This window comes from Clupea harengus, chromosome 12, assembly GCF_900700415.2.
Source record: "Clupea harengus chromosome 12, Ch_v2.0.2, whole genome shotgun sequence".
NCBI classification, from domain to species: domain Eukaryota; kingdom Metazoa; phylum Chordata; class Actinopteri; order Clupeiformes; family Clupeidae; genus Clupea; species Clupea harengus.
The window spans coordinates 7,166,099-7,190,922 of NC_045163.1; the positions used below are offsets into that span (position 1 = coordinate 7,166,099).

Sequence of the window (24,824 nt, forward strand, 5' to 3'; positions counted from 1 at the left end):
GATCTGGATCTGTTTAAAAGTAACTAAAGTAACTGGGTTCCTCCTACTGGCCCAGAAGACTGGGTTCTCCCAAGACCCTGAGAGGGCATGGTGTGTGTATGTGTGTGTGTGTGTGTGTGTGTGTGTGTGTGTGTGTGTGTGTGTGTGTGTGTGTGTGTGTGTGTGTGTGTGTGTACCTGGTAGTCCTTTGGGCGAGGGCGGACGCAGGTCATCCATGCCGGAGCGGAGGGAGCCCACGGCCTCCTCGGCCTCTCTGATGGCCCTCTGCTGGGCCTCTGGGTCCATGCGCAGCCTCTGCTGCTCCAGCACGGCCAGCTCCAGGGCCTCGTCTCTGGGCTCCGCCCGCGGCGGGGAGCTGGGCACCTTCGGCTCCAACACTGCCGCCACCGCTGCTGCCGCCGCATCCTCCTCCTCTTCCTCCTCATCAGAGGACGAAGAAGAAGATGATGAAGTGGAAGAGCTCTGAGCCTCCTCCCCCTTGTTGTCCTCCTCCTTCACCCGGGCCTCATCCTCCGCCTCCTCTTCCTCTGAGCTAGACTCGTAGTCGGACGAGGACCCGCTGGCAGACGAGGAGTCTGATGAGGCTTTGGACGAGGCTGAGCTGGCAGCTTCTACAGGCACAGAAGACATGGTTTCAGACTTCACTTCACTGTTCTGAATGGGTGTTTCATGAAAGCGTACACTCAGAATCTACATCTGAGAGTATATTTGAAGTGTGTAAGGGTTTAAAAGAGTATTGTGTGCAGGTGCATTTGAGCCATTTGATACATACGGGTGAGATGCATTGATTTGATTTACCCTCATCAGATGAATCAGAGGATTCACTGTCGCTGGAGTCAGAGTCTCTGTCCTCCTCACCATCCTCGTCCTCATCATCTACTTCCTGAAAGGGACAAAAAAACACATTTATTCAGCTCAAATGAACAGACTCAATATTAGTGGTGTGCTTAAACACAAGAGTCAGGGTTTAGATTCTGTAGGCCTATAGTGGTAAAGACGCTGAGATCGTCTAACTTTTAACAGAAACAAGTCTGTCCAAAGTCTTCAGAAACAAGGAGCTCTGTCCACATGGACATCCAAGCTGACCTTTCCTGACGACAGCCTCTCAGAGGCCTCTTCGCCGCGTTCTTCCTCTCTGTCTGAAGACTCTTCCTCCTTCCCAGAAGTCTCCTCTTCCTCCTCCTCTTCCTCTCCCTCACTGTCCAGCGGCCGAGCATGACGTCGCCGGGCAGTAGACCCGTCTCCGTCCTGTCTTGACCCGTCCAACGGGAGGTCGGCCATGTCTCGGTCCCGCTCAGACTCTGAAACACACCATTTTAACAGTCCATTTTAACTCGTCTCTGCACACTGGACCAGACCAGAGGCTCAGCTTAACACTTTCTTTGCTGTGATGCTTATTGATGGAAGTAACAGAGTTATCACTTCAGTGTTTCCCACACATAGACTGTATGTGCGTGTGTGCGGCGTGTGAAACATAACCTTACCCTCATCCTCCATCTCATCATCGACCGGCGTTGATGGCCGCACTCTCTTAGAGTCTGCAGTGGAGGCAGTGTCAGGAGGCTCCTTCCTCTTCACCTATACACACAAGAGGGCTCGCGTTAGTGGAGCTTTTACCTGCCCTTCACACACATTAACATGCTGTAGTCAACCAGAGGGTTATTGAACAACCTGTTAAGTGGTGGAACAATGACATTTGCCAAATGAATGAAAGCCTTCCCAGTGGTGAGTCATGTGACTGAAGAACAAATGCTGAGACCTAAAGCTATGTTTCCACCACCACCTGATGAAGTAGTGTCCTACCTTGAAGGAGGGCAGTCGGATGGCACCACGCAGACTGATACCCAACCCCATGCCCTCGTAGCCCAGGCCCTCGCCCTTGTTCCAGTTCTCCAATAAGCTGGAAGCTATAGTCTCTTTGGGCTTCGGCTTCTCTTTCTCCTCCTCCTTACCCTCGCCTGCCTTCACCGGCGTCAGAGAGGCCTGGGAATTATAAGAGGAGGACGTTATGGTTATTAATGCAGACCAGGAAAAAACGTGTTGATCTTCTAATTGTTTATATGGTGTCAAGGTTGCAAAAGTCAACAATGCTGAGTCATGGATATTGCTAGCAGCATTAACTAAAGTTCCTGACTGGGATGAAAATTGAGAGCGATGTACAAGTCCAGGCAACTAGCTTGGTGCTTAAGTTGAGAACGTGTGCTTTCAGCTAAACCGGTTTAGCATTTGCTAACGCAAAAACATAAAAATAATAATAACTAATGATAAAAGCCAATTTAGAAACGGACGCTTGCTTACTAATTTTAGTTTTATCCTGAGCGATTTTGCCTAGCTAATAGTGAAATTAACTGAGCTGTGCCATTAGCTATCAGTCATTTAAAACTGTTGTTGCTCAAACCGCCCCTGAGGGCAAAAAAATATTTCAGGTCAAATTAGTTTGACGGCTAACGTGACGAAAACTGGTTACTTGACCCGCAGAATTTAAATGTCGGGGATCAAATACTTTGGCTAAATCCTAATTAACTAGTCATGAAGAACACTTTTATCGCCTAACTTTACCAGATTGTCACAGTTTTCATCCATATTAGACAGATATGAAATGCAGCCTCCGCATACTCTTTTGCCAAGAATGAGTCAAGATTCTATTCCAGACCAAAATATTCAAAAGTAGCATTTTTTCGAACGCAAGTGTAGCGTAACCTGGTAACAGACACAGCATATTCATAACAGAGTGCTACACTGTAGTAGTTGAATGGAAAACTATGAATACGCATAATCAAATATCAGTGATTTCCATAATTCCAAAATTAGCCAATAACAAAATAATCCAAACAAATAAGTATTTCAAAGCATTTAACATTCTCCACTTGTCCAATGTAATACTTCATAAATCCCTTTAGGCTTCTGCATTAATAATTCCTGCCAGTAGAGGGCGAACTCACCTTAGCTGAGCGCTCCTTCCTCTCCCACCACTCATCAAAAGCCCTGAAGGCCACCACCTCCACCATCTTGCGGTTCAGGTCCCTTTTCATGATGGCCTTCAGCTCCTTGACGATCACCATGAGCACCCCATCCACGGTGGCTTTGTGCGGGTCCTCCTTCTTGGCCTCATACCCCGGTGGAGGCACGGCCGGGTTGAATTTGGGCATGCTAGTGAAGGGCCAGGGCTGCTCATGGCTCACACTCCCAGAGGGAGTGCTGGCAATGGATAGGGGTGCATAGGGCCCCCCAAAGGCCATGGTCCCAGCAGCAGCGGCGACAGCAGCAGCAGCAGCAGCGGTGGCCCCCGTGCCACTCATGTAGTGGGGGTAAGGGAAGTGGCTCTGGCTCTGGGCCATACGGCTCAGCATCTGTGTCTGCATCTGGAAAGACATGCTCACGCTGCCCCACTGCGGCAGGCAACTCACCAGGTCCACTGGCATCATTGGCATCATGCCCGGCGGGTAGGGGTGCAGCGGATGCAGCATGGCGGGGTGCACCCCCGGGGGGCCAGGTAAGTGTGACAGGGGCCCAGACACGGAGGAGTGGGGGGGCAGGGGAGGGGGTGGCAGAGCGAAGCCCGTCTGGGGAGGGGGCAGAGGGGGGTAGCCGGGCGGGGGGATGGAGATGGACTGGTGCATGGGGGACAACGAGGAGTTGATCACGATGGCCTTATCGCCAGACTGCGGTGTGCCAGGCATCTCGTCATCAGAGATCTCCATGTCCTCACCCGAGGATTGGTTGCCCTGAGAGGAAGAGACAAGTCATTTATTTAACCTTTCACACTGTCTCTCTTTTCATGTGTCTACCCCTCACTTTCTGTCTGTGTTCCCCCTTTCCTCCTCTATTTCTACCTGACAAAATACTTTTTTTCTTTTTTAATCCAATGTATTCATAGCAGTGCCAATCAAATCTTTATAGGTTTCCAAATCAATTTTTTTTCCCATTAAGTTACCAAACAACTCCATTACGATCTACATGTAAAAGGTACAGTACTTGTCATTGTGTGCACGTTACCGTGGTTTTGCCATGCTGCAGAGTATTGGCCTGACACTTAGCAGGATGAGTCATGTTAGCAGATGGGACTTCTCCCTGCTTTGTTTATAAATGACTGTTTAGAGCATTTGGCCACACTGCTGCTGCTGTCTGTATGGAAATATTTGCCCTGTTATTATAAACATTGCTGAGGGCTCCATCAATCTCGCTCAGTTGCTGACTGGAAACGTAAAAAAAATTGTGTGTGTGTGTGCACTCAACAAAAACTCTGAGCTCAAGCTGACAGTTAATGAGGTAATAACATGTTGGGTAAAAAAAACACTGCCCCTGAACACTTCTGCGTGTCCAGCCTGGCAGCAGCAGGAAGTAAGGCCGTAATGTGCAGGCTAGTGCCTTACATCACAGGGCGGCAGCAGGAGGAAGAGGAAGTGAAAGTGCTGTGCTGTGCTGTGCTGTGCTGTGCTGTGCTGTGCTGTGCTGTGCTGTGCTGTGCTGTGCTGTGCTGTGCTGTGCTGTGCTGTGCTGTGCTGTGCTGTGCTGTGCTGTGCTGTGCTGTGCTGTGCTGTGCTGTGCTGTGCTGTGCGCCTCACAGCGGGCCCAACCCCTCAGGGCCTGCCTCTCCACGTTCACTGTTGACTGTGTAAATGAAGCCCGGCTCAAGGTCCATTTACTCTCACAAAAGACAAGCCCGACAAAGCCTCTTTTCAACTCAATACCAACAACACAAAAAAACACCCAGAGGCTTCAACAAGCAGGTTTCATGTTTGTGATTACCTAGTCCATCATACAAATAGTCTTAGTATTTTATATCTCATTCCTATTGATATCTACTATATTCAGAGAGATCTAGAAAGTCTAAAAAGCTGTAAAGGGAAGACATATGTATAGATGCAGAGTCACTGTAAACAAAATGTGAAAACAACTGAAGAAAAGGCAAAGAATTGCCTTTAATATGACAGTTAGACTATGTTTAACCATTGTAGAAATTAACCTAAAACCAGAAAAATAAACGCCCTACTTCTACACCCATTATTAAATGACTCATTATTAAATTAACCAGCAGTGTATCCAAGCAGCAGTTATTACCGATTGTGTGTTTTCACAGCTTTAAGCGTCAGCGTATGCTGCTTTCTTGTAATCAGATAAAGGAACATGATAAAATCAATGTATGACGCGTAACGTCAACATTCCACCTAATCGTACTGATATTACACACACAGAGAGCTGTTAGTGTTTTCTCTCTATCGGAGCAGAATGCAGCGTTTCCTTTTGTGTGAGAGGAGTTAAGAGAGAGCCGTATAAGTCAGGGTAGGCAGAGTAGAGGCCCACTTTCACCGCCACCAAGTGCTCTGACTTCCTGTGCTGCCGGCTCCCCCTGGGTCCTCAGGCCCACCAGACTTAAGGGAGTATCTGGATGACATGCTCTCAGCCTACAAACTTCATGTCTCAGTTACAGACAGTCCTATGACACACGGATACGGAGATAAACCAACAGAAGCGGCTAGCTCCTTTAAATGATTTGTTTTTACAATCTTACAAACTGAATAGTAATTAAATCTAGTACTAGTGCTGTGGAGAGTGCTTGTGACTGTGTTAAGAACTCCTGACATCACAGGTAGTCCTTGCATGATCTGAAATAATGACCCAAAAGTCAAGACACACACCTATTCTCCTGTGTCCTGAGGCGATAGTATACCTCTCTAAGCATCTCTGATCAACTACCTGACAAGGAAGGGACCATAATGCCCAGGTAAAGAAGCGTGGTTCTCACCATGTCCGTTTTGTCTGGGGGCGTGTAATGCCGGTCTATCGGGTCCCCTGCAGAGATGCCCTTAGTCAAGGAGCTGGTGGGCGGGCTGGCCCTGGAGTTCTGCAACAGGGCGGCGGTGCCTGGGACGGGCTCCTCGTCATCAGAGTCAGGCAGGGGCGTGGGGCTGATATCCTCCAGGCCAGTGCTGGAGGGTCGCGAGGGCCGCTGGGCGGGCTGCGAGGGTGGGATGGGCGACAGTTGCGAGGAGGAGGAGGAGATAGGGCTGCCCTCCATGCGCACCTCGGTGTCCGAGTCACCGGCGCGATCGCTCAGGAAGGGGAGCTTGGTGCGCTTCTCCTTCAGCAGCATTTCAATGCGCGAGTCCAGACTGTGCCGCTCCGACTGCTGGGGGGGCGTGCCGGGAGAGGGGCAGGGCGATGGCGTGCGGGCCGGGGGCGTTGTAGGCCCGACCACCGGAACCGGTGGGGGTTCTGGCATCGGCGGGGTCTCTGGTTTGTCCCGGGCCGTGGCGAAGTCAGGCGTGGAGGGCAGCGGGGGCCGCCTGTAGTCCCCCTCCCGCTGTACGGGCTGGGGGTACGGTGGCTCGGCGGGAGGTAGGTGGGGGTATGTGGGGGGCATCGGCGCCTGGTACGGGGAGAAGCCCGACTTGTAGCCAGCACTGACTGGGGGGGGAGGGGTGTGAGAGAAGGAGGGGGCCGGCGGCTCTGGGGGAGGCGGCTGCTGTGGCTTGAAAGTGAGCGGCTCGTTCCGGTGCACGTAGTGGCGTTCGGTGCGCCGGTTGTAGGCGTCCTGGAACTTAGGCTCATGCCGGCGAGACTTGAAGCCCCCTGAGCTGTCCAGGCGACCGGGCTGGTAGGTGGGCGTAGCCTGACGGCTGGAGTAGGAAGAGTCCTGAGAGAAGGGCGTACCCGACGGACGGGGCGTGTGGGGCGTGCCCTGGGACTGTGGCGTCTCCTGCCTCTGGCTGAAGTAGGCCGTGTCCTGGGAGAGGGGTGTGGCTGTGCCCGGAGTGGATGTTCCGCCCACCACTGACGAACTGCCTTCAGACAGCCTCCTGATGGGCTCCTGCGCGCACACACACACACAGACAAAATGTAAGTGATGAGATTTGACCTGACAATGCTGACAACTTTGACATGCTGACAACTTTGCACCTCAAGAGTAAAAACAACTCACACCAATATCCCCTCACTGAAGGAAAACACAGCCTGACATTAACATCTTTACCTCTACAAGGGAAAAGACTGAACTCCACAGCATAAGAAATTATGCATCATGTTAACCTGGACCAGGTCTAAACAAACACACTTTATGTGCCAAGGGGAGGATTCCAAGCATGTTGTTTAGTGACAAACCTGGGTAAATTAACTCAGAGAAAGCGGTAAACCTCCTAATAGAAGAACCTTAAGGCTTTGTTTTGCTAGGAAAATTAAGCCTTTGGGCTCTTCTATTAGTAGGTTTACCACTTATTCCGAGTTATCTTAGCCAGGTTTGTCACTAAACTACATACTTGGAATCCCCCCCAGGACAAGACTATGATTGAGGGGGGTTGCCCAAAAGGCTTCCAGCTTTGGTCCAGTGCAGGGCCACATGTTAGCTCAGCTGTCGGCAGGGGCAAAGTGCAGGTTGCGACAACTAGTCATTCTGTGTCCACTGGCAACAGTGGAGTCCCACGGAGCCACATTCCAGTCGGGGCCCCATTTTACCACCTGCTGCACTGATAAACTGGATTACAGATAAGGGCTTCAGCTTTCTTTTGGCAAAGGGGCTCACTGGCTCACTCACTTACACACTGTCCAGCCAGCGTAATTACCCACTACAATACACCCACCTACACAGCCTCTCTGTTACACTCAGGTCAGAGACAAACTCAGGGCAAAGACACTACTGTGATAAGGACACCGGTCTGACAACACACTGTGATTCAGTCAACAATATAACCTGTTTGCATATTTTGATGAACTAAACTAAAACGGAAATCTGGACTAGCAGCTCAATGTCCAGACAGAGCAATTACACTTGGCAGTGGCTAAGAAAAAAAACTACAAAATGAATTGAAGTACATAGGAGTTTCTGTTGTTACAATCAAAGAAGAAATATGTAACTAAAAAACAAATAAAAGCATAAATAACCAGTATATACTGAGAAAACATTTGGCATTCACAGCACTATTTTTGTAGAGGCAATTATTACATTGGACTTACAATGGGAAAAAACAGTTTGCCTACACTTTTTTTTTACCAATCACAAGCCTCATATACATCTTTCAGCTGATCACACACTTGCATCACACAAAACTACTGCCTGTAATTTTTATGTCTTGTAACCAAACATGACCTCAAACAGGCCCTATGCTAAGGCGGCAGCAGCATCATCACCTAGTGACCCATCTCTGACCCCCTGCAGTGACGTTCCTGTGGAGCTTACCAGCAGTGCCTCGGCAATTGTGTGGGGGGACACCCCACGGGACTCCACGCCCCCCACCGGAAGAGTTCGAGGAGTGTAAGTGCCATTGATCAGGAGCTGGAAATACCGCAGGCGATTCTCACCTGGACAGGTATGGGAAATACCAAAGGTTTACAGGGGGCAGCCAACTGCAAAGGACAACACTGCATTTCATTGAGGACTATGGAGTGCAGAAGTGAAATTGTTCTTTCAGAGACATCTGGCAAAACTTCTACTTACTACATCATCAACAACAACTACTGCTGCTGCTGCTACTACTAATAATAATAACAATAATGAACAAGAATGTCATTCAGTAACATTTGCACAAACTGGATGGAGATGAGTAGAATGGTCACAAAAGGAACTGCAATCACACAAAATAGCCTACTTCTAAATCGGCAACAAAAACAATCCACAACTTGGCCGTGTGGAGATATGTATGTGATGTAAAAGTTACACTAATCAATTGGATTTCACGATTCACTCGCGCCTCAAATCACATTGTTACAACATTTTTGTTGCATCTTCAGACAGACCAGTCATCATGCGCACGACAGTTGATGTGTTGTCGCTGTCTCTTTAAGAGAGAGGAGAAAGCGCGTTGGGGTTGTAAATACGATTCCATTCAAGCAAGCCAAAGCCATGATAAAGCGGTTTTCCGTTCATCAAACGGAGAATTGCTTTAACATACAAGCTAACTGAAATACACTCAAAGTAGACGATGGCACAACAACAGTGACAATGTTCCAATTTGCTTATGGTCAATGCTGCTTTTTAACTTTCTGGATAGACAAGATAAAATGTAGGCTAGGCTGTCAACGTGAATCTGAATAAATTATATTCAATGTAAACTTAAAACCTGCATTTCAAATGTATTATGTTTTTGAACAAGACAATCTTAATAAATGCTATAAAGGCTACTATATTCAGTTAAAAGAAACACATTGATAAGGGGATGCAATTACTCTGGTTACTAAGCAACCCATGTAAATTAAAGCACATGCCATAGACAATCCCTTCAAGATTACAGCAACAGCGAAAATAGCAGTCCTCGACTATTCAGGTAAACAGTGTCACGGAGACGTTTGAATTCCTCTTACGGCAAAGAAAAAAAACACACAGTTAATGTCGATAAACAGTTTACCTTTTGGGTCTAGCTCCACGTGGATCATGTTGCCCATCACAGATGTGTTATGGAGATTCTGCACCGCATCCTTCGCGGATTTCACATTTTCAAACACCACTTTAGCGACCCCCAAGTGTTTCTTGTTCTTGGGATTGTACAATATTTCCACTTCTTCAATGTCTCCAAATTTCTTGCACATGTCTTTCAGAAAACCCTCCCGTATATTGTCGTTCAGCCTGGCGAATGTCACCTCCTTTGGAGGCACAGGGCCAATGTAGCTATCATCAATCTGAAGAGGAAAGACAGCATCTCTAATTACGATTATTTCTAATACACACGAATACATAAACGTCATTTACTTTAAGATCACAAAAAGGGATCGAACAATAAACTATGATAGCCTCGCCTTTTACTGATATTGGATTAGAATAAAAGCGGTCTAAGAAGTTGGGAGTGCAAAAAATGAACGTAGACCTATACTACATATAGACTCAGTAGTAAGTGTAAATAGACGTAGTAATATATCTAATTAGAAGTTTTGAAACGTGTGGCATGGATACAAATAAACACGCGATACACTATTGTACAATTATTAATGTCGATAGCCTACTCAACACCCGTTTAAATATATATGCAGACTATGCTTTGACAAATAAATGGCTAAGCTAAAAATGTAACTGCACCCTGCACACATTCACGACTTATGAACTGACAGACCCCTAGTACATAGCCTATGCAATGATCAATGAGGGGGTGTGACAACCTTAAATTGTGGAACCGGGAGATCGGTCTCCTTGTACTTGGTCCAGAGGCGACCGATTCTCGGATCCCTGACCATGTCCACGGGTGGCATCCCGGAGTCCTGGAGAAATGTCAGAAAGCAATGAGTCAGTCTCACCCATAGAAAGTCTGGTTTGACAGACCCCCGGTAGTCCAAACAGATAGTGGCGGCATGCGCGTTGGTCACAGCATTTCAGAGTGCATCTAATATTCTTCGACTTTGCTCTAAAGCGAAGAAATCATGCAGCATTTGTAAACTATTTTATTAAATGTCCTGACATTGTTAAGAGTGGAGGCCAACAATGACACTTTGATGTGCTGTGTCAGGTGCTGTGACGAAGAGAGCAAGCGTGTTTACTGTGTATGCTACATTGTATCATGCAGCGATACAGTACAGTCTGCTACAAATGTATCAATTGCATCCAATACTCATCAATGCTCACAATGCACTTTTAACTTTACTCACAGTGATGTTAAAATGCTGTCCATCATAGCGGTACAGTTTGTGCGATCCCTTTTTTAACGCTGGGTCAATAATCAACTTGTAACTTCTCCAATGGGGACTTCGTTTCTCCCCCGAACTGCAAACGGGATGGTTTTTCTCCATGCCGTTCGCCAAACCTGTGAGAGATTGTCAAGAGAAAAGTCAACAGACGATGTTATATCGACATAACACATATGTTTCTGCATACATATCGCACAATGAGGGAAATGGGGGTTAGACGCGGATCCCAGTTACCGAAACAGACATTACAGAGGAAGAAAAAAAGACCAAGCTTACTTGAACTCTGCCTTCTACCGTGATCTTCATTTATATCCCCGAGTCTGGACATGATGTGTCCGATCGAATATTTCAGTACCAAACGGCGAGATATTTAACCTCTCACTGCTTACATTACATGATTTAAAGGATACTGCCTCCTTTTTGCGAGCCAACACATATTGTGTGCCTCTAGTCTGGGGTTTCTGTCTCTCCCACAATACACCACTATAGAGCTTCACCAGCCTTACTCTGCTCCAGCACATTCGTTACGAAGTTCCTTTGACTTGGTCTTATTTAAGCTTCGATGGCAAACACATTCTAAAATAACTCAATATCAAATAATTTACGGTACAATTATTTCTTAAATGAATCTCTAAATTCAATATTATGGCGACTTTGTATGAATAAACAAGGCTTTCAAAAACGCGCTGAATCTGCCGCGTGGATTTACGCTAACACCAAATAGCTTACAAGATGGACATTGGAAGCAACCGATAAAGGAGCGTAGAAGGACTGAATTGAAATGCGCCGTGACATTGCTGAGAACAATAATTTAGCAGAATCTGACCTAGTTTCAATAACGTTTGATTTGGAGTAATGTTCATGGGATTCTTTAAACCGTCTCAAACAGGCATAGATGAATCCTGGTGGTGGTTATTGCCTGAATACAAAATGTCTGAAGGGCCAGAGTTTCTCAGATATACCACAACATTTTTGTTTTAAATTTATGTAGACTGGTATATCTTAGTCATTTGTCACATTCTCCAACTATTTTTAAATTACGCGTTTTTGAAAAGGCAAAGTAATTTTGAATAGTTTGATATTTTGCGGTGCTTGGGCAATTGGCTGGTTAACAGCACTACCAGCTCTGACCAATCAGATTGAAGCACCATTTTAGCTCCTGCTATTAGAAGCACAGTCGACGACTTCCCTACCAGAGAGCCGAGAGGGGGCTGAGCGCTCAGGCAGCCATCTTTCCTGCAGTGGAACTCAATGGCCAAAATGGGTTTCCTTTGTTCCTAAAGGGGATCTTATACTTCATTTCATCATCTCTTGTTGGACTACATAATATATTACAATGTTTCTGTTTGCAGGATCTGAGAAGATGGAAGAAAATGGTTGGATGTTATCCCTTTGACATTTTTAAAAGCTTTTTTCTCTCTTCCTGGAATCCATTTTTTTGTCCTAACTAGGTCATGGCACACCCCTATAGCAAAATTTTTCTCTCTTAAGAGACTTGTAGTGAATAAACTGTTTGGTTTTTTTTTGTTGTTACATTTGCATTGGTGTATAAAACACAGTAAATGTTTTGAAAGGTATTGTGCAGTACATGGCCAAGTAAGAGTATAGCTAAGTAAGTTGTTTTTAGTGATTACTTTTCAAATATAGAAAGCTACATTAAATGTGTATTGTGAAAGTGCCAGTCTTATGTGGTAGGCTATGCTAGAAAATCATAATTTGATATGATGGGATACATTAGAATGGCTGGCATTTCAAATGTCCTAGTCAGTTGCATGCATTTGTTTAAAAATATCCATTTAGGGCTTAGCGATATTGCTTCTCCTATTTCAGCAGGCCAGGAGGAAACAATTGGCCCTGGCAGAAAATGCTGAATCACTGGTGTGACTGGTTAATGTGGTTGTAGATAGCCTTCCCTTAACCCCCTTTCAATGTTTTTCACATAACTACATTTGTTGCCAGTCACATTTCACACCTGTCAGGTTATATTATAACAGCTGCATATGGTATCCTTGAACCTGATGAAATATGTTTTAAAGAAATGTATTCATTTTGTAATAAATCTTGACATGTATCTTTTTCTTCCAGAGACATTTCCTCTAATCGCATGTAAGTAAAGCTGGGTGACCTTGAACCAAGGGCATTTTCTCTTTTAAGAACTCCTGCTTCATAACAACATCTTTCTTTCTGCTTAGTTGTTTTTGTTAAGGGTGCACATGACACTCTAACATAAAATTGTACATTAAAAAAAAACTCTGATAAAATATTTACCTTAACATTTTGATGAAATATATTCATCAGGCCTACACGCAGAAGGAAAAGGAACGTTTTCATTGCCATCTTCGGATCCTCTATAACATTTTATGAAGGGGTGGGGGATGCAACTCCTAAAAAGAAAGAAAACAAGCGCTGTTTAACTATTTCTTGAATTCATTTGTTATTTAAAGTACGTAAGATCTCACTGACCAACGAGTTAGAATGCTGAGTATCTTCAAGCAGTTTCAGTGAACAATATGCAAACCATCTCCCTCTTCCTGGAGACAGGACAGCCGTAAAATGCGAACGCTCTTCATTTAGAAGAAGGAAAACTGTTCAGCATCTGGCACGGGAATCTTTACATATCTAAGGTAACAGTTTATGGATTCCCCAACTGACTATTTTAGTTTTTAAAGGTTAAACTAAAGCATCATTTATGTGAGGTTCAAATCCATATGTGGCTTAACTATTTTAGTTATTTTAGGTTACCTTGCTTTTAAAAGCACATTACAAATCAGTCTGGAAAATATAAAAGTAATTAGGAAGTAAAGCACCGTTTTTCAAACTTACAGGCAATTAAAATAACTGTAATCCTCGTGGGGAACGAGTAGTTTATGTAAATAAATAATTTTAAATAACTGAGGGGTAAAAGTTCATCTTCTAGAAATGTCTCTGTCGCCCTATGTCCAAAACGACCTTTGATATGAACTGTCGTTAAATGGCTTCTCTGCTGCTCTCGTTTCAAAATGGCTTCTTTACACACACGCACGCACGCACACACACAAAGGAGATCATTATGTGCTCGGAAATGGTGCTGCGCCATTGCTGGGCGAGGTATTAGACGTTCGCAAACAAGAGCTGATTCACCCCCTATGTCCAGACTTTTTTCACTCAGAGCAGAAGTCAATGAAGACGGAGATGGCTTCGTGTGTAATATAAAAAAAACGTTACAGGAGAAGAAATCATAGCAAGGCTGGCTGAATCCTCTTGCATATGCTAGTTGTGGGGGGCTGGCTGATCTAAAATCATTCTGGCGAGCGGTAGTGAGCTGGGGCTGGCTGCGTGCCATGCGTTGGAGACGACTGCACCCACGTAGCCATATAAGGTCGGGAAAACAATTTCGAACACAGTGCAGCATTTCAATCAGCTAACACAAAGGGATTCGGGCTTCTCATGTGTTTTCTCCTTTTCCCTTCAAGATGATTCGGTGCAGTAATTCAAGGCTTTCGCCATTTACAGAAGATTGTTATCTGACAAGCAAGAAAATCCATTTTGTAGGAAAAAGGAGGCAGATGGATGAGACTTGTGCATGAGGGGGTTACGTAAAACAGCTCTCAGGTGATCTCCCTTGGTTACTGTTACTAGACAGCTAGACAGTGTGTTGTGAACAGCGTTGTGTTCATACCAGCTGCTTGTTTGTCTTTTTCTTTTGCGCTCAACAGAACTCATTCATTGTGATTAGGGAGGGCCGGTGTGTTCAGTGCTGCCTGCAGTAAATATGTGAAACATTTGCTAAACTGACCTTGGTTTCTCAGCTCTACAGCTTAAGCAAGGGTAAGGGTATTTCACAAAGGCCATAATGATCAGAATCATCATTTATTCATTGTTGCATTTTTCAGTGCAGACCTGGGTGCATAATAGCTGCCAGTGAATATTAGCCGACTGCATGGGACAAAAGGTCATGGTCCAAAACCGTACTGCAATGACTATCACAAAGGAAAGTTAGAAACGTGTCATATTGTAATTATGGTACCCAACAGAAGGTGTACGTGTTGTTGGGTTAAGACCTGTGCCAGTACCACACAGACACGTTTACCTGCCTTTTCCTCATTTTCCACCCACTCCATGCAGCACAGGGACTCGTCTCTGCCTCCCTCTGCTTTTGAAGCGGGTCGTAAGGCCGCTTGAGTGAAGTTGTAGTCTAGTGATCTACAGTATGAGCGAGTTTGTCTTATAGCTCAGGCGGCATATTTGACCGGAATAGCTTTTAACTCATCCATCAGAAGGGGGTTGGAATCGTTGACGGCCATGCCGTATTTTTTGTCTTATTTTTCTGTAGTAGAGCAGGCAAACATGCTGCGCGAGTCGATCAGGAAAAGCCCTGTGCCATAGGCATGCAGTCAGGAAAAAGGAAACTGGATCTGTCTGGTCAAGAAACAAGATTGAATTGCTGCAGTGTTAAGTCACAACCTTTTGAGTCGGTAATCGTGAGTAAATAGCTGAATCCCCTTACATAATAAACTTACAGTATTTTTTTATACAACCACTTTTATTTACGCTCCATTAATATTACGTATCGTAGGGTTTTGATTGCTATACAGTGCAGGAAAATAACTTGCATTCAAATGGTTCCTTAGAATTAAAGCATCATTGTAAAGATATACCGCTGAAACTAGAGCACAATGCCATTTAATTTGGATGGAATAGTCAAAAAAAATTGAGTGATTGCGAAATAGGTTGTGTCCTAAGAATGTCCTTTATTTACAGATTCAGGGATATTACCAGGATTTATCTCGGTTAATTGAAAACGACATTGATGTGTCACATAGTCTGTATTATAAAACGACACGTCGTTGGGTTTTTAGAACAGCCTGTTGATTATTATGTTATATGATTTGTAGGTTGTCGATGTATACAACACAGGGAGAGTAGCAGGCTATTTGCACTAGTGACAGGCATAATTGAAAGATTGAGAGAAACATTTTTGCAGAAGTAGTTCTGCACGTTTTTTCTAAAGTTGTATTGGTTTTGTTTAATTGTTTTTTTTGCGTCGTCCTTCTTGTCAAACCGAGGTTCACTTGGGCAAGATGTGTGAGTGGTTTGCTGCTGGCGATTAAGGCCCTGTTACCATTCAGCCACAGCAAGGCGGACAGCGGCCATTTTAGTCTCCGTTGGTGTAGATGGAATACTGAGGATAGATCCATTTTTACATCTAAATAATTTGACAACGACCACAGGGGCACAGTAAATGTACATGGGCTGTCTGGGAAATTATTTTGCTTTTGTTGTAGATCTCAGCATGGTTCAAGTAAGATCCTGGACTGGCATTTGTATGAAATCTATTTATATTTAAGCCACTTGAGAACGTCAGCAGAAGGTAGGCTTTACGGATTGAAATGCAGTTTAAGGTAATTGTAATCGTGAACAACTTACATACACATCTATGTATCTGCTACACAATGGCATGCAAACTGTAGGTAATGCCTGCTGCGCTGTAGTTTCTCTCTTTAGCAGGCACGCGACCGTTTTAAGAGTGTCACCAGTTAATTTGTTCTGCGCAACAGCATTCTTTTGATCATTGGCAGGTCATTAGGGACTTAGCGATGAATTCTTAGCTATGATGGTCGAAGTTGTTAGTAGTCTAAAGTATAAGATGCTCTGATCATAATGAACATTTTTTTATAGCAAAATTGTCACAGTGAAATTATATGGTGCATATTCACTATAGAAAAGACTAGAACTGCTGATTGGAACTGGTCAAAGGTAAAACCCTTAACATAGCCTACATTAAGGATCCTCAAATATGCCACGTCGAATTACACACCGGATTGTTTTGTTGGTTTAATTATTTTATTATTACACATTCAACATTATTACTTGTTAATCTTGACCTGTAGTGACGCAGGGGGGAAATACCTTTCCGCTGTTAGTTGATCTTGCAAAATGACTCCTCTAGATGGCATTGAAAGCTTGAATGGATCATGAAGAAAATGGGTCATGTCTTAGCAAGGATAAAATAATGACATTTCATATATTGCATAGTCCAGTTTTGTTTCGTTTTCGTTCGATTTTTGGCTTGGTGTTAAGAGCCAGAGGCAGCAGACAAAAGTTGTATCATCTGTCTTTTTAATGGAAATTATTTATTTTGTAACTGATGGATTAAACACGCTGTTTTGCATGAAGACGGTGTTTGTAGGGTGGGTTATCGATTCAGTGTTTCTTTTTCTCTGTGAAGCCTGATGGTATGTCTTAATAAATATAAAATATTAAGAAAATATTTGATTCTGTGTGTTGACTTCCTCTTCACTGTAAGGGAGATTCTTGAAATGTTCCACTGACAAGTTGTTGTTGCTTGTTACTAGTTATATTGAGATTGATATACTGTAATATAGTGTATAAGATACTGGATGACCTAAATTTCCCTCGGGATTAATAAAGTATCTATCTCTATCTATCTATCTATCTATTATCTATCTGTTAGGTGCTGAAAAAAAAATCCTTTCCTAAGATGGGCACCCTTTTGTCAAACGTAACTGGCAAACTTTTGTCCTTGCACTTCTTTAAAAAAAAAAAAAAAAAAAAAAATTCCAATGTAAAATATGGTTGTGGCTAACTCAGAAAATGCCCAGAGTCAAAGTATGTGGGATTTCAGATAAATCCAGCGAGACACTTCCCGAACATGTAATGATTCCCGCCCATGTAATGATTCGTTAGTTAGTCTGAATGAGTGATTTTGCCAGTCAACTCATGTGTATTTGTATAAAACATGCTACCCATTCAGGCCTCATTTCTTCAACCATACAGAACAATGAAATCCACATGGGGACAATGTAATAAACCACTAATTACAAATGGTGGTTTTCTTATTTAGTGGGGATAAGGTGGGGGCGTGAAGAAAACCTTTTGCTCGCTTTTTACTTTAAATTAAACTTTATTGTAATTATGCAGAGTAGTGGAACAAAGACATTGAAACACAGTTAGCATCTAATCAGAAGTTCAAGAAGTTGCTTTATTTAGATAATGTCTGAATAATGTCTATCTGTGAAGCCACTGTTTTGCCGGTCGGCCATCTCATCCCGCCCTGTTCTGACACTCATGAGATGACAACAGGAGAGAGAGAGATGGAGGGAGGAAGTGGAGGAGGCAGTGGCAGAGACCTACGTCAGCTAGCGCTCTACTCTCACTGGGAGCTACGCGCGTGGTGAGAGGCAGAGGTGAGGCGGGGTGAAAACGGTGTCGGGCGCTTACCTACACCAGACATGCCCAGACTTCGTGCGCTGGTTGACGTGCTAAAAGGGCTCCATCAGGGACATGCTGTAGCGCTAGACTGAGCAGCAGTTAGAAAGCTGGGCTGATCTGGTCACACGCTGGGAACAGGAATTTCACCTGTGGGGGGGTGACTATGACACATAATGGGTCGGTGGTGACCAACGGCACCTCCGCCAAGGGGCACGAGCTGAAGATCGTGATTGTGGGGGACGGGGGCTGCGGAAAGACCTCCCTGCTCATGGTCTACGCCAAAGGAAACTTCCCAGAGGTAAGGAGGGTTCAGACACAATAGCCACGGCTATTACCAGTAATGTCTCCACTCTGATCTCCATGAGGTAAATTATCATACTGGCCTTAGGAGAAGGTGATGAACTAATCTAAGGCTTCTACACCACACATACCACAGACAGAAGAAGCGATGACAAAACTGTCATTTCGGATTCAGGCTGGGTCCAGGTCTTTATTCATTTTATCATGAAGTCAGCAGAGACCAAGGAAGGAACTATTATTGCAGTGTGTTGTGCAAATGTATTCAAATGATGAGCCCATGATACTTCCCATATATTTGTTTTCTGAAATGGTATAAATATTTGATTTGGACTTACAACCATCAATCAATTTATTTTACAATTAATTAGAGTTGCTCATTCATGAAACCTGCTTTACAATTACTTTCTAGCTTATTTGTCTAACACTCTAAGACAGGATGTTATCCTCACACTTTTCAGTGCATATTTGACCCTATTTCATGTTCTCCTTTTACACCCTATGAAGTTGTAGTTCCTGTAAAGTTCAACTATCCTTTGTTCCTGTACACAATACATTCTTCATTATGACCCCTGACAGGGCTAAGTGGAACATAATAGGTGTGGTATCATTTGAATAGAAATGCGGTTGTGTCAAACAAAGAAGTTGCATATGGAGACAGGATGGCCTAGAATATTTCATGTTTCTAAAGTGTCTTTCACTGCATTTATTTAAGTGTATTTTAAGAATCTAATGGAGTAAAATCCTGTTAATATCTATTTTCTCTCAGAAATATGCCCCATCTGTGTTTGAGAAGTATGTCACCACAGTGTCTCTCGGTGGGAAGGAGATTCAGCTCAACCTGTACGACACGGCAGGTAGGTGTGCCGGCCGACCCGTCTCTCGACACACCTCAGCCTGCCTTTGTGTGATCCATGCCTCAGATATTAAACATTTGGCTGGCATTCAGAGTGTGCACTGGGCGTGGGGTCCACTGGTGATGTCCCAGTCAGGCTTGATACCCGCCACAATGCCAGGTCCTGCAGACTTTGGTCAGGAGAGGGTGGATAAGCGGAGGTCACTGGGGAATTTCACCTCTCTGGCCTCTATTAAGCAGACTGGAACTAAGGCTCTGTTGAAAGTCAGGAATGTCAATCAATAAATCAATGATGTGTTGTTCTAACCAAACAAAGGTCCCCCAGGACCTTCAACCTTCAATTGACATCACTGGTTTAGTTTTACATACGCACCTGTACAATGACACAGGATGTTTGCTTTTAATACATTAGTTTACTAGTATGAATAATTGTAAAGTCTGCTGAAATCAATTCTTCAGCTCGTTTAGCCTAACAAAAAGTGTAAAACTTCTGTGGTGAGAACGCTGCTCTTGCAGGATTTGGTGGGCAGGCATCACTGAAAAGCATTTTTAAAACAAGGCCTTGTGCTGCTGACCAGAATGTCAACCATATTTATGGTCATGTTTTGCTTTGACTTTGTTTAGTCACTCACAGAGTAACGTTTGAAGGCTGAAAAGATAAGCAAGAAAAAATATCCCTCACAACCTCATTCTAAAAGAGGAAGTTGTAGATATGAATATTTAGGTGGGACCTCTATCAGAGGGAAAATATTTCTACAGTGGCCTTCCGCATTTTGTGGTGTGATACAAAATACATTACATAAGTCTCTTTCCAGTCACCTTCAATCAGAATTTGATATCACATATCAAGGAAGCTGCTTTAGCATGTGAGAGAGAATAATCGTAAAAACTCATGCATATTAGTCAGCCGGAGTCCTACCCCCTAGTAGGGCTGAACGATTAATTGCATTTGCGATTTAATCGCGATATGATAGAACGCGATTTTCTAACCGCAACGTTAGCGATTAAAAAACGTGGTCTAAAAAAAAAAAAAAAAAAAATGTTTTTTTTTTATTTTTTTTTTAAAGATGGTACATTTTGCACAGTGTTTAAAAAGTGCATGCCTAGTGTTTATACTTAAAATTACATTTTTTAAATTACTTAAATGCACAGTGGCAACGCCACCTATTTGTTGTTCTTGTTTCTGTAATGAGCAGTTAAATAAAAATGTAAAATGTGGGAAAGAATATTTTACACTAAATGTATCTAATATTGTGTTGGTCATATTTAAATCATTCATTTTGTTTTGTTGGGAAAAAAAGAGGATACATAAAAAAAATCGCATATTAAATCGCAATCGCAATATTTTGGTAAAAAAATCGCAATTAGATTATTTTCCCAAATCGTTCAGCCCTACCCCCTAGTGTCACATTTGGGGACTGTCTTGACGGGCTGTTCGGCTTTTCTGAGAACTTGACCCCACACTGTTCGCGCACCATCCTCACAAACTCAAGCTTATCTGTGTGTCACTGAAGTCAGAAGCCTCACTGCTACACAGGAAGAGGAAGTATGAACAGGATGTGGTTTGATGCACTGTCTCTTGCATGTCTATGTTCTGAAATATTCTTTGCTCACTCGTCAGGAGTGCAGATGGATCTAACATGGTCACAGGCACCGGATGGATTGCACCAGACAGCCACACCCTCCACACGCACATGAACGCACACGCATACACACACACACACACACACACACTTGCACGCACATGAACGCACACACACACACTGTGCCACATCTAAATGCATGGTTACTTAGTCTCCTATGTTTGACATCAGGCTCATACTTTTCCAGGCTGTTTCACACCATTATGTTACCTGCTGATAGCAATGCATGTCATGCCAAACTGAAGGTCAGGGCAGCCCTGAAGCTGGCTTTCTTTGGAAGCCAAGGAAGCATTCATAGACATCAATAACATGTTTGCCTCACAATTAAATTCCTCATATTGTCAGGTACACTAGGTGGAGCTGAGGTCGGGGAGTGTGGTCTGGAATGTAAACACATGACAGTTTAAGCAGAGATAAGATCAGTGTGAATACATGCCACAGCAGCGACTGCCATGGTGTTTTAAATTGTGTCATTGCATTTTTTAAATTATATTTTCAGTTAGAATTTTTATGTTGAAAGAAACTCCAGTTGGCTGAAAATGACATAAATGTAATGACAAAACCATGATGTCAGTCCTTATTTGACTATGCATGAATGTATTTCTTGGACATCCTGTTAACCTGCATGTGCTCTCTCTCTTGCAGGCCAAGAAGACTATGATCGCTTGAGGCCTCTGTCCTATCAGAATGCAGATATGGTGCTGGTGTGTTATGATGTGATGAACCCAACCAGTTTTGACAATGTCTTAATTAAGGTAAACTTATGGAATATGACAGCTGATACATGATATGCAGAGATATTCACCTTGTACCCAATTACAGAGAGATAGAAAGATGGAAAGAGAGAGAGAGTCTGTGTGTGTGTGTGTGTGTGTGTGTGTGTGTCTGTGAAGGGGAGAGAGAGACCTTGGACAATCTATTCCGAGATAATGTACCGCTCTTGACTCAAGATTGTGACATTGAATGATCAGTGTGAATGAATCTCACAAGCTCTTGTGTGATAGACAGTTGCAGTAAGATTTCTCTATCAGACCTGTCACAGACTCCCCTCATCCCTCTCTGGGTGAGCCTGAGTCCTGAGCCTGAGTCCTGAGAATAGACAGGGACAACAGGGCAGTTGTGTGTCTCACCATGACCAGCATGTGGGAGTCATCCCTCCATTAAGTAGTCACGGGTCAGAGAGCAGGAATGCACACGGTCAGTCTCAGATAAAATGAACACACTCACGCCCAGAACACTGTTAACTCACAGAGACACACACACTCTCTGTCTCTTTCTCTCTCACACACACACACACACACACACACACACACACACACACACACATATGTGTATATGTACACATGCACACACACACACATATACACACACACACACACACACACACACACACACACACACACACACACACCTTCAAAGACAATGGGCACACTCAGGCCTGAAACACACATTCAGTCTCACGGAAAATGAGCGTCCAGGGCACACCTAAAACACACACCGAGGAAGAATAGTCTCCACTACGGTGTAGACTAATGGGGATCCTTAATAAACATAAACATAAACACACACACACACACACACACAGACACACACAATCCGCCGTGGAGAAAAAGAAAACATTCACTTCCAGAAAACAGCCAGTGCTAAGGGAAGTGTCCATAATCAGTGGATCGGTGCTGAGTCAGGAGCAATTGGCAGTTAGTTTGTATCTGCGGGGCTGCTGTTGCTGAAGGGATGCCTGTTTTATACTGATATACCAGCATCTCTTCCGGAAGACACACACACACACATGGTAATACAACATAAAGCTATTCTTCAGTGATTACTTTACATTTAATTAGTCAACTGCATGAAGACTAATCGCAAAGCATAAATATTGTTGTTAATTATATTAATAATATAAGCGTTTTGAATGGTTGATTAATTGTTCAAACTGATGGTTTTAATCTGTATTTTTGTACAATGGACAATGATGTCCCGTAACATTTCCAAGGTAGTAGAGACAGTACAGACAGTTTGTGGTTCCTTCCTTCCTCTTAGTGGTACCCTGAGGTGCATCACTTCTGCCGGGACGTTCCTCTAGTCCTGATTGGATGCAAGACGGACCTCAGGAAAGACAAGGAGCAAACCAGGAGGCTCAAAGCCTCTGGACTGGATCCAATCACCTACATGCAGGTAACAGTACATCCCATACAACCTCCTACAAATCATCTGACTCTGAAACTGACTCTGACCTTGTCCTGACCCTGATTTGGTACTGATATGATCCTGATCTGGCTCTGATCTGGCCTGGACCATCTCGCATATCTGTGCCAGGGGATCTGTTATCAGTGGTGGGAACACACTGAAGTTTTTGTGGAGTGTCTCGTGTAAGAGATATTTCCCCCAGAAAGCCTAGAGAATTGCTGGACATGGTGTTCTGAATGTGCTTTTCACCAAGGCCACTGGGCAGGGTCCATGTCTCATAGTCTGTCATAGTCTGACTGGGTGGTCTGACCTGATAATCTCACAGCAGCTAGACCACTGTTTAGGGATTTTTACTGCTCCATACATTTAAGTTAAATTGGTGCATAACCGGGGTGTGTGTGTTGTTTTCTGTGCATGTAGTGTGAATATAGTGAATGACTGATGTGTGTAGTGACCAGTGGATGATCGGTGTGTGTAGAGACTGGTGCATGAGTAAGATGAAAGGATTTAGTGACCAAAGCATAACGTGTGTGTATGTGTGTAATAAATGTCTGGTGTATGAGTTACTAGTGTGGGTAGAGAAATGTGTCTAATGTGAATTACCAGTGTACGCAGAAACATGTATATAGTGACCAATGCATGACTGGTGTGTGAAGTCAAGAGTGTGTATAGTCTGACAGAGGCATGAACTGTTTGTGTTGTGACCAGTAGACGACTAATGTGTGTTTGTCTCCTGTTGTGTACAGGGACAGGAGACGCAGCAGCAGATTCACGCTGACGTCTATCTGGAGTGCTCCGCCAAGTACCAGGACAACGTGGAGGACATTTTCCGGGAGGCCACCAAGAGAGCGCTGGCTGCCCGCCGCAAGAACAAGCAGAGGAAGAAGAAAATATGTTCCATCCTATGACTGCAGAGTAATGCAGAACCATAAAGAGAACCAAAGGACATGTTCTCATGGCAAGAGCTCAACGTTTGACGAGGCACAGTCAAATGCATTCATGTGCCTGTTGACACATTGCGTGCCATAAGTACTTACATAGCTTATTTTGTAGAGTATATTTTGATATATATGTCTCTCAGGATTTTGTATAAGAGAAAATGTTGCCATTTCCATGGTGCCCTGTAGTGTTGTAAAACTCTGAGGTCCTATAGTGTTTTGATATTGAGATGTTCAGGCTTTTTGTGGTTGTAAGTATGAATCGAATGTAAGTGCAGGAGAAGGTCACTTCTCTGTTCTCAGACCTCAGACTGTTGAGCTGCCCAGCCTTTCACCCTCACAGAAGACCTTAAAACAGATAGCGAGGAAGAGGAGTGGTGAAGATGATGCAAACACAGAGATGGAGCCTTCACCAGCCACATGGGAACTCTGGGGTATCTGCTGGGTCAGATGTTTAAGCTGCTAGTACCAGAGACTGGTGTGGGAAAGTTACTGTACAAGACTCATTACACTGATGGGTCGGGTTCTCTGTAGGGTCAAACATCTGTCAAACTGTTGGCAGTTAAAAGTGATAGGTACATGAATCATAGGAACTGTGCCTTGGAAGACCATTTCTTATCTCTTAACCCTCCTATTATGTTCAAATTTCACCCACATCTATTATGCTTGGGGTCAATTTGACCCCAGCAATTTAAACCTCCAAAAAATTATTATAATTATTTTTTTTTACCCAAGTTTATGTGTCAGGTACTTAAGGTTTGTTTGTTGACTACCTAAATAGCCCTTAAAATTAAAACAATATCCCCACCCACTCCCTTTATACATCCAGAATACATGTTACGCGACTATGGAGAAATATGCAGATCCCCATAAAATCTCACTGATTGACCTAAAATTGGAAAGAGATATCCTTATGGTGTTTTTATGGCTTCATATTATTTCTAAGTACATATTGTTGTTATCTATAACATTTGGAATAAAAAACTATTTCTTTTATCAAGAAAAGTAACAATGTGATGAAAAAAGTTTATATTTCTTATATATTTTATACAATTAAAACAGCCTGGGGTCAAATTGACCCCAAAC

The 24,824-nt window shown here is 43.7% G+C and overlaps 2 protein-coding genes and 1 long non-coding RNA gene across 5 annotated transcripts in view; 2 read left to right on the forward strand and 1 right to left on the reverse strand.

The window, feature by feature from the left end:
• The window catches only part of setd1ba (SET domain containing 1B, histone lysine methyltransferase a), a 17,237-nt gene extending 3,718 nt beyond the window's left edge, over positions 1 to 13,519 (reverse strand). The window contains exons 1-13 of one of the 3 annotated variants that reach the window (XM_031577587.2): positions 13,429 to 13,519; positions 12,874 to 12,989; positions 10,567 to 10,721; positions 10,084 to 10,182; positions 9,339 to 9,609; positions 8,174 to 8,295; positions 5,747 to 6,811; positions 2,943 to 3,725; positions 1,804 to 1,983; positions 1,485 to 1,578; positions 1,087 to 1,301; positions 799 to 883; positions 177 to 611 (exon numbers count right to left, since the gene is read on the reverse strand). In XM_031577587.2, the coding sequence (XP_031433447.1) occupies positions 177 to 611; positions 799 to 883; positions 1,087 to 1,301; positions 1,485 to 1,578; positions 1,804 to 1,983; positions 2,943 to 3,725; positions 5,747 to 6,811; positions 8,174 to 8,295; positions 9,339 to 9,609; positions 10,084 to 10,182; positions 10,567 to 10,707 (3,490 nt within the window). In that variant the 5' untranslated portion in view covers positions 10,708 to 10,721; positions 12,874 to 12,989; positions 13,429 to 13,519. Of the gene's footprint in view, positions 1 to 176; positions 612 to 798; positions 884 to 1,086; positions 1,302 to 1,484; positions 1,579 to 1,803; positions 1,984 to 2,942; positions 3,726 to 5,746; positions 6,812 to 8,173; positions 8,296 to 9,338; positions 9,610 to 10,083; positions 10,183 to 10,566; positions 10,722 to 10,881; positions 11,235 to 12,873; positions 12,990 to 13,068; positions 13,163 to 13,428 lie in introns of those variants that run through there. The other 2 variants (XM_031577586.2, XM_031577584.2) reach the window with 2 other exon arrangements.
• On the forward strand, positions 11,717 to 16,853 carry LOC116222804. The gene is made up of 2 exons (XR_004164790.2): positions 11,717 to 13,963; positions 14,058 to 16,853. It is a non-coding gene; the product is annotated as an uncharacterized LOC116222804 (long non-coding RNA).
• Positions 16,854 to 17,080: 227 nt separating this feature from the next.
• On the forward strand, positions 17,081 to 24,335 carry rhof (ras homolog family member F). The gene is made up of 5 exons (XM_012814280.3): positions 17,081 to 18,115; positions 18,884 to 18,971; positions 21,259 to 21,368; positions 22,654 to 22,788; positions 23,547 to 24,335. The coding sequence occupies exons 1-5, from the start codon at positions 17,981 to 17,983 to the stop codon at positions 23,706 to 23,708; spliced, it is 630 nt and encodes a 209-aa protein (XP_012669734.1). The 5' UTR covers positions 17,081 to 17,980; the 3' UTR covers positions 23,709 to 24,335.
• The last annotated feature ends 489 nt before the right edge of the window (positions 24,336 to 24,824 follow it).

What these genes read in the sequence shown, in the direction of transcription:
- rhof (XM_012814280.3), top strand. Translation starts at nt 17,981, where the DNA reads ATGACACATAATGGGTCGGTGGTGACCAACGGCACCTCCGCCAAGGGG. An exon ending in CCAAAGGAAACTTCCCAGAG is followed by an intron (nt 18,116 to 18,883) that starts GTAAGGAGGGTT and finishes ATTTTCTCTCAG; the next exon opens with AAATATGCCCCATCTGTGTT. An exon ending in CAACCTGTACGACACGGCAG is followed by an intron (nt 18,972 to 21,258) that starts GTAGGTGTGCCG and finishes TCTCTCTTGCAG; the next exon opens with GCCAAGAAGACTATGATCGC.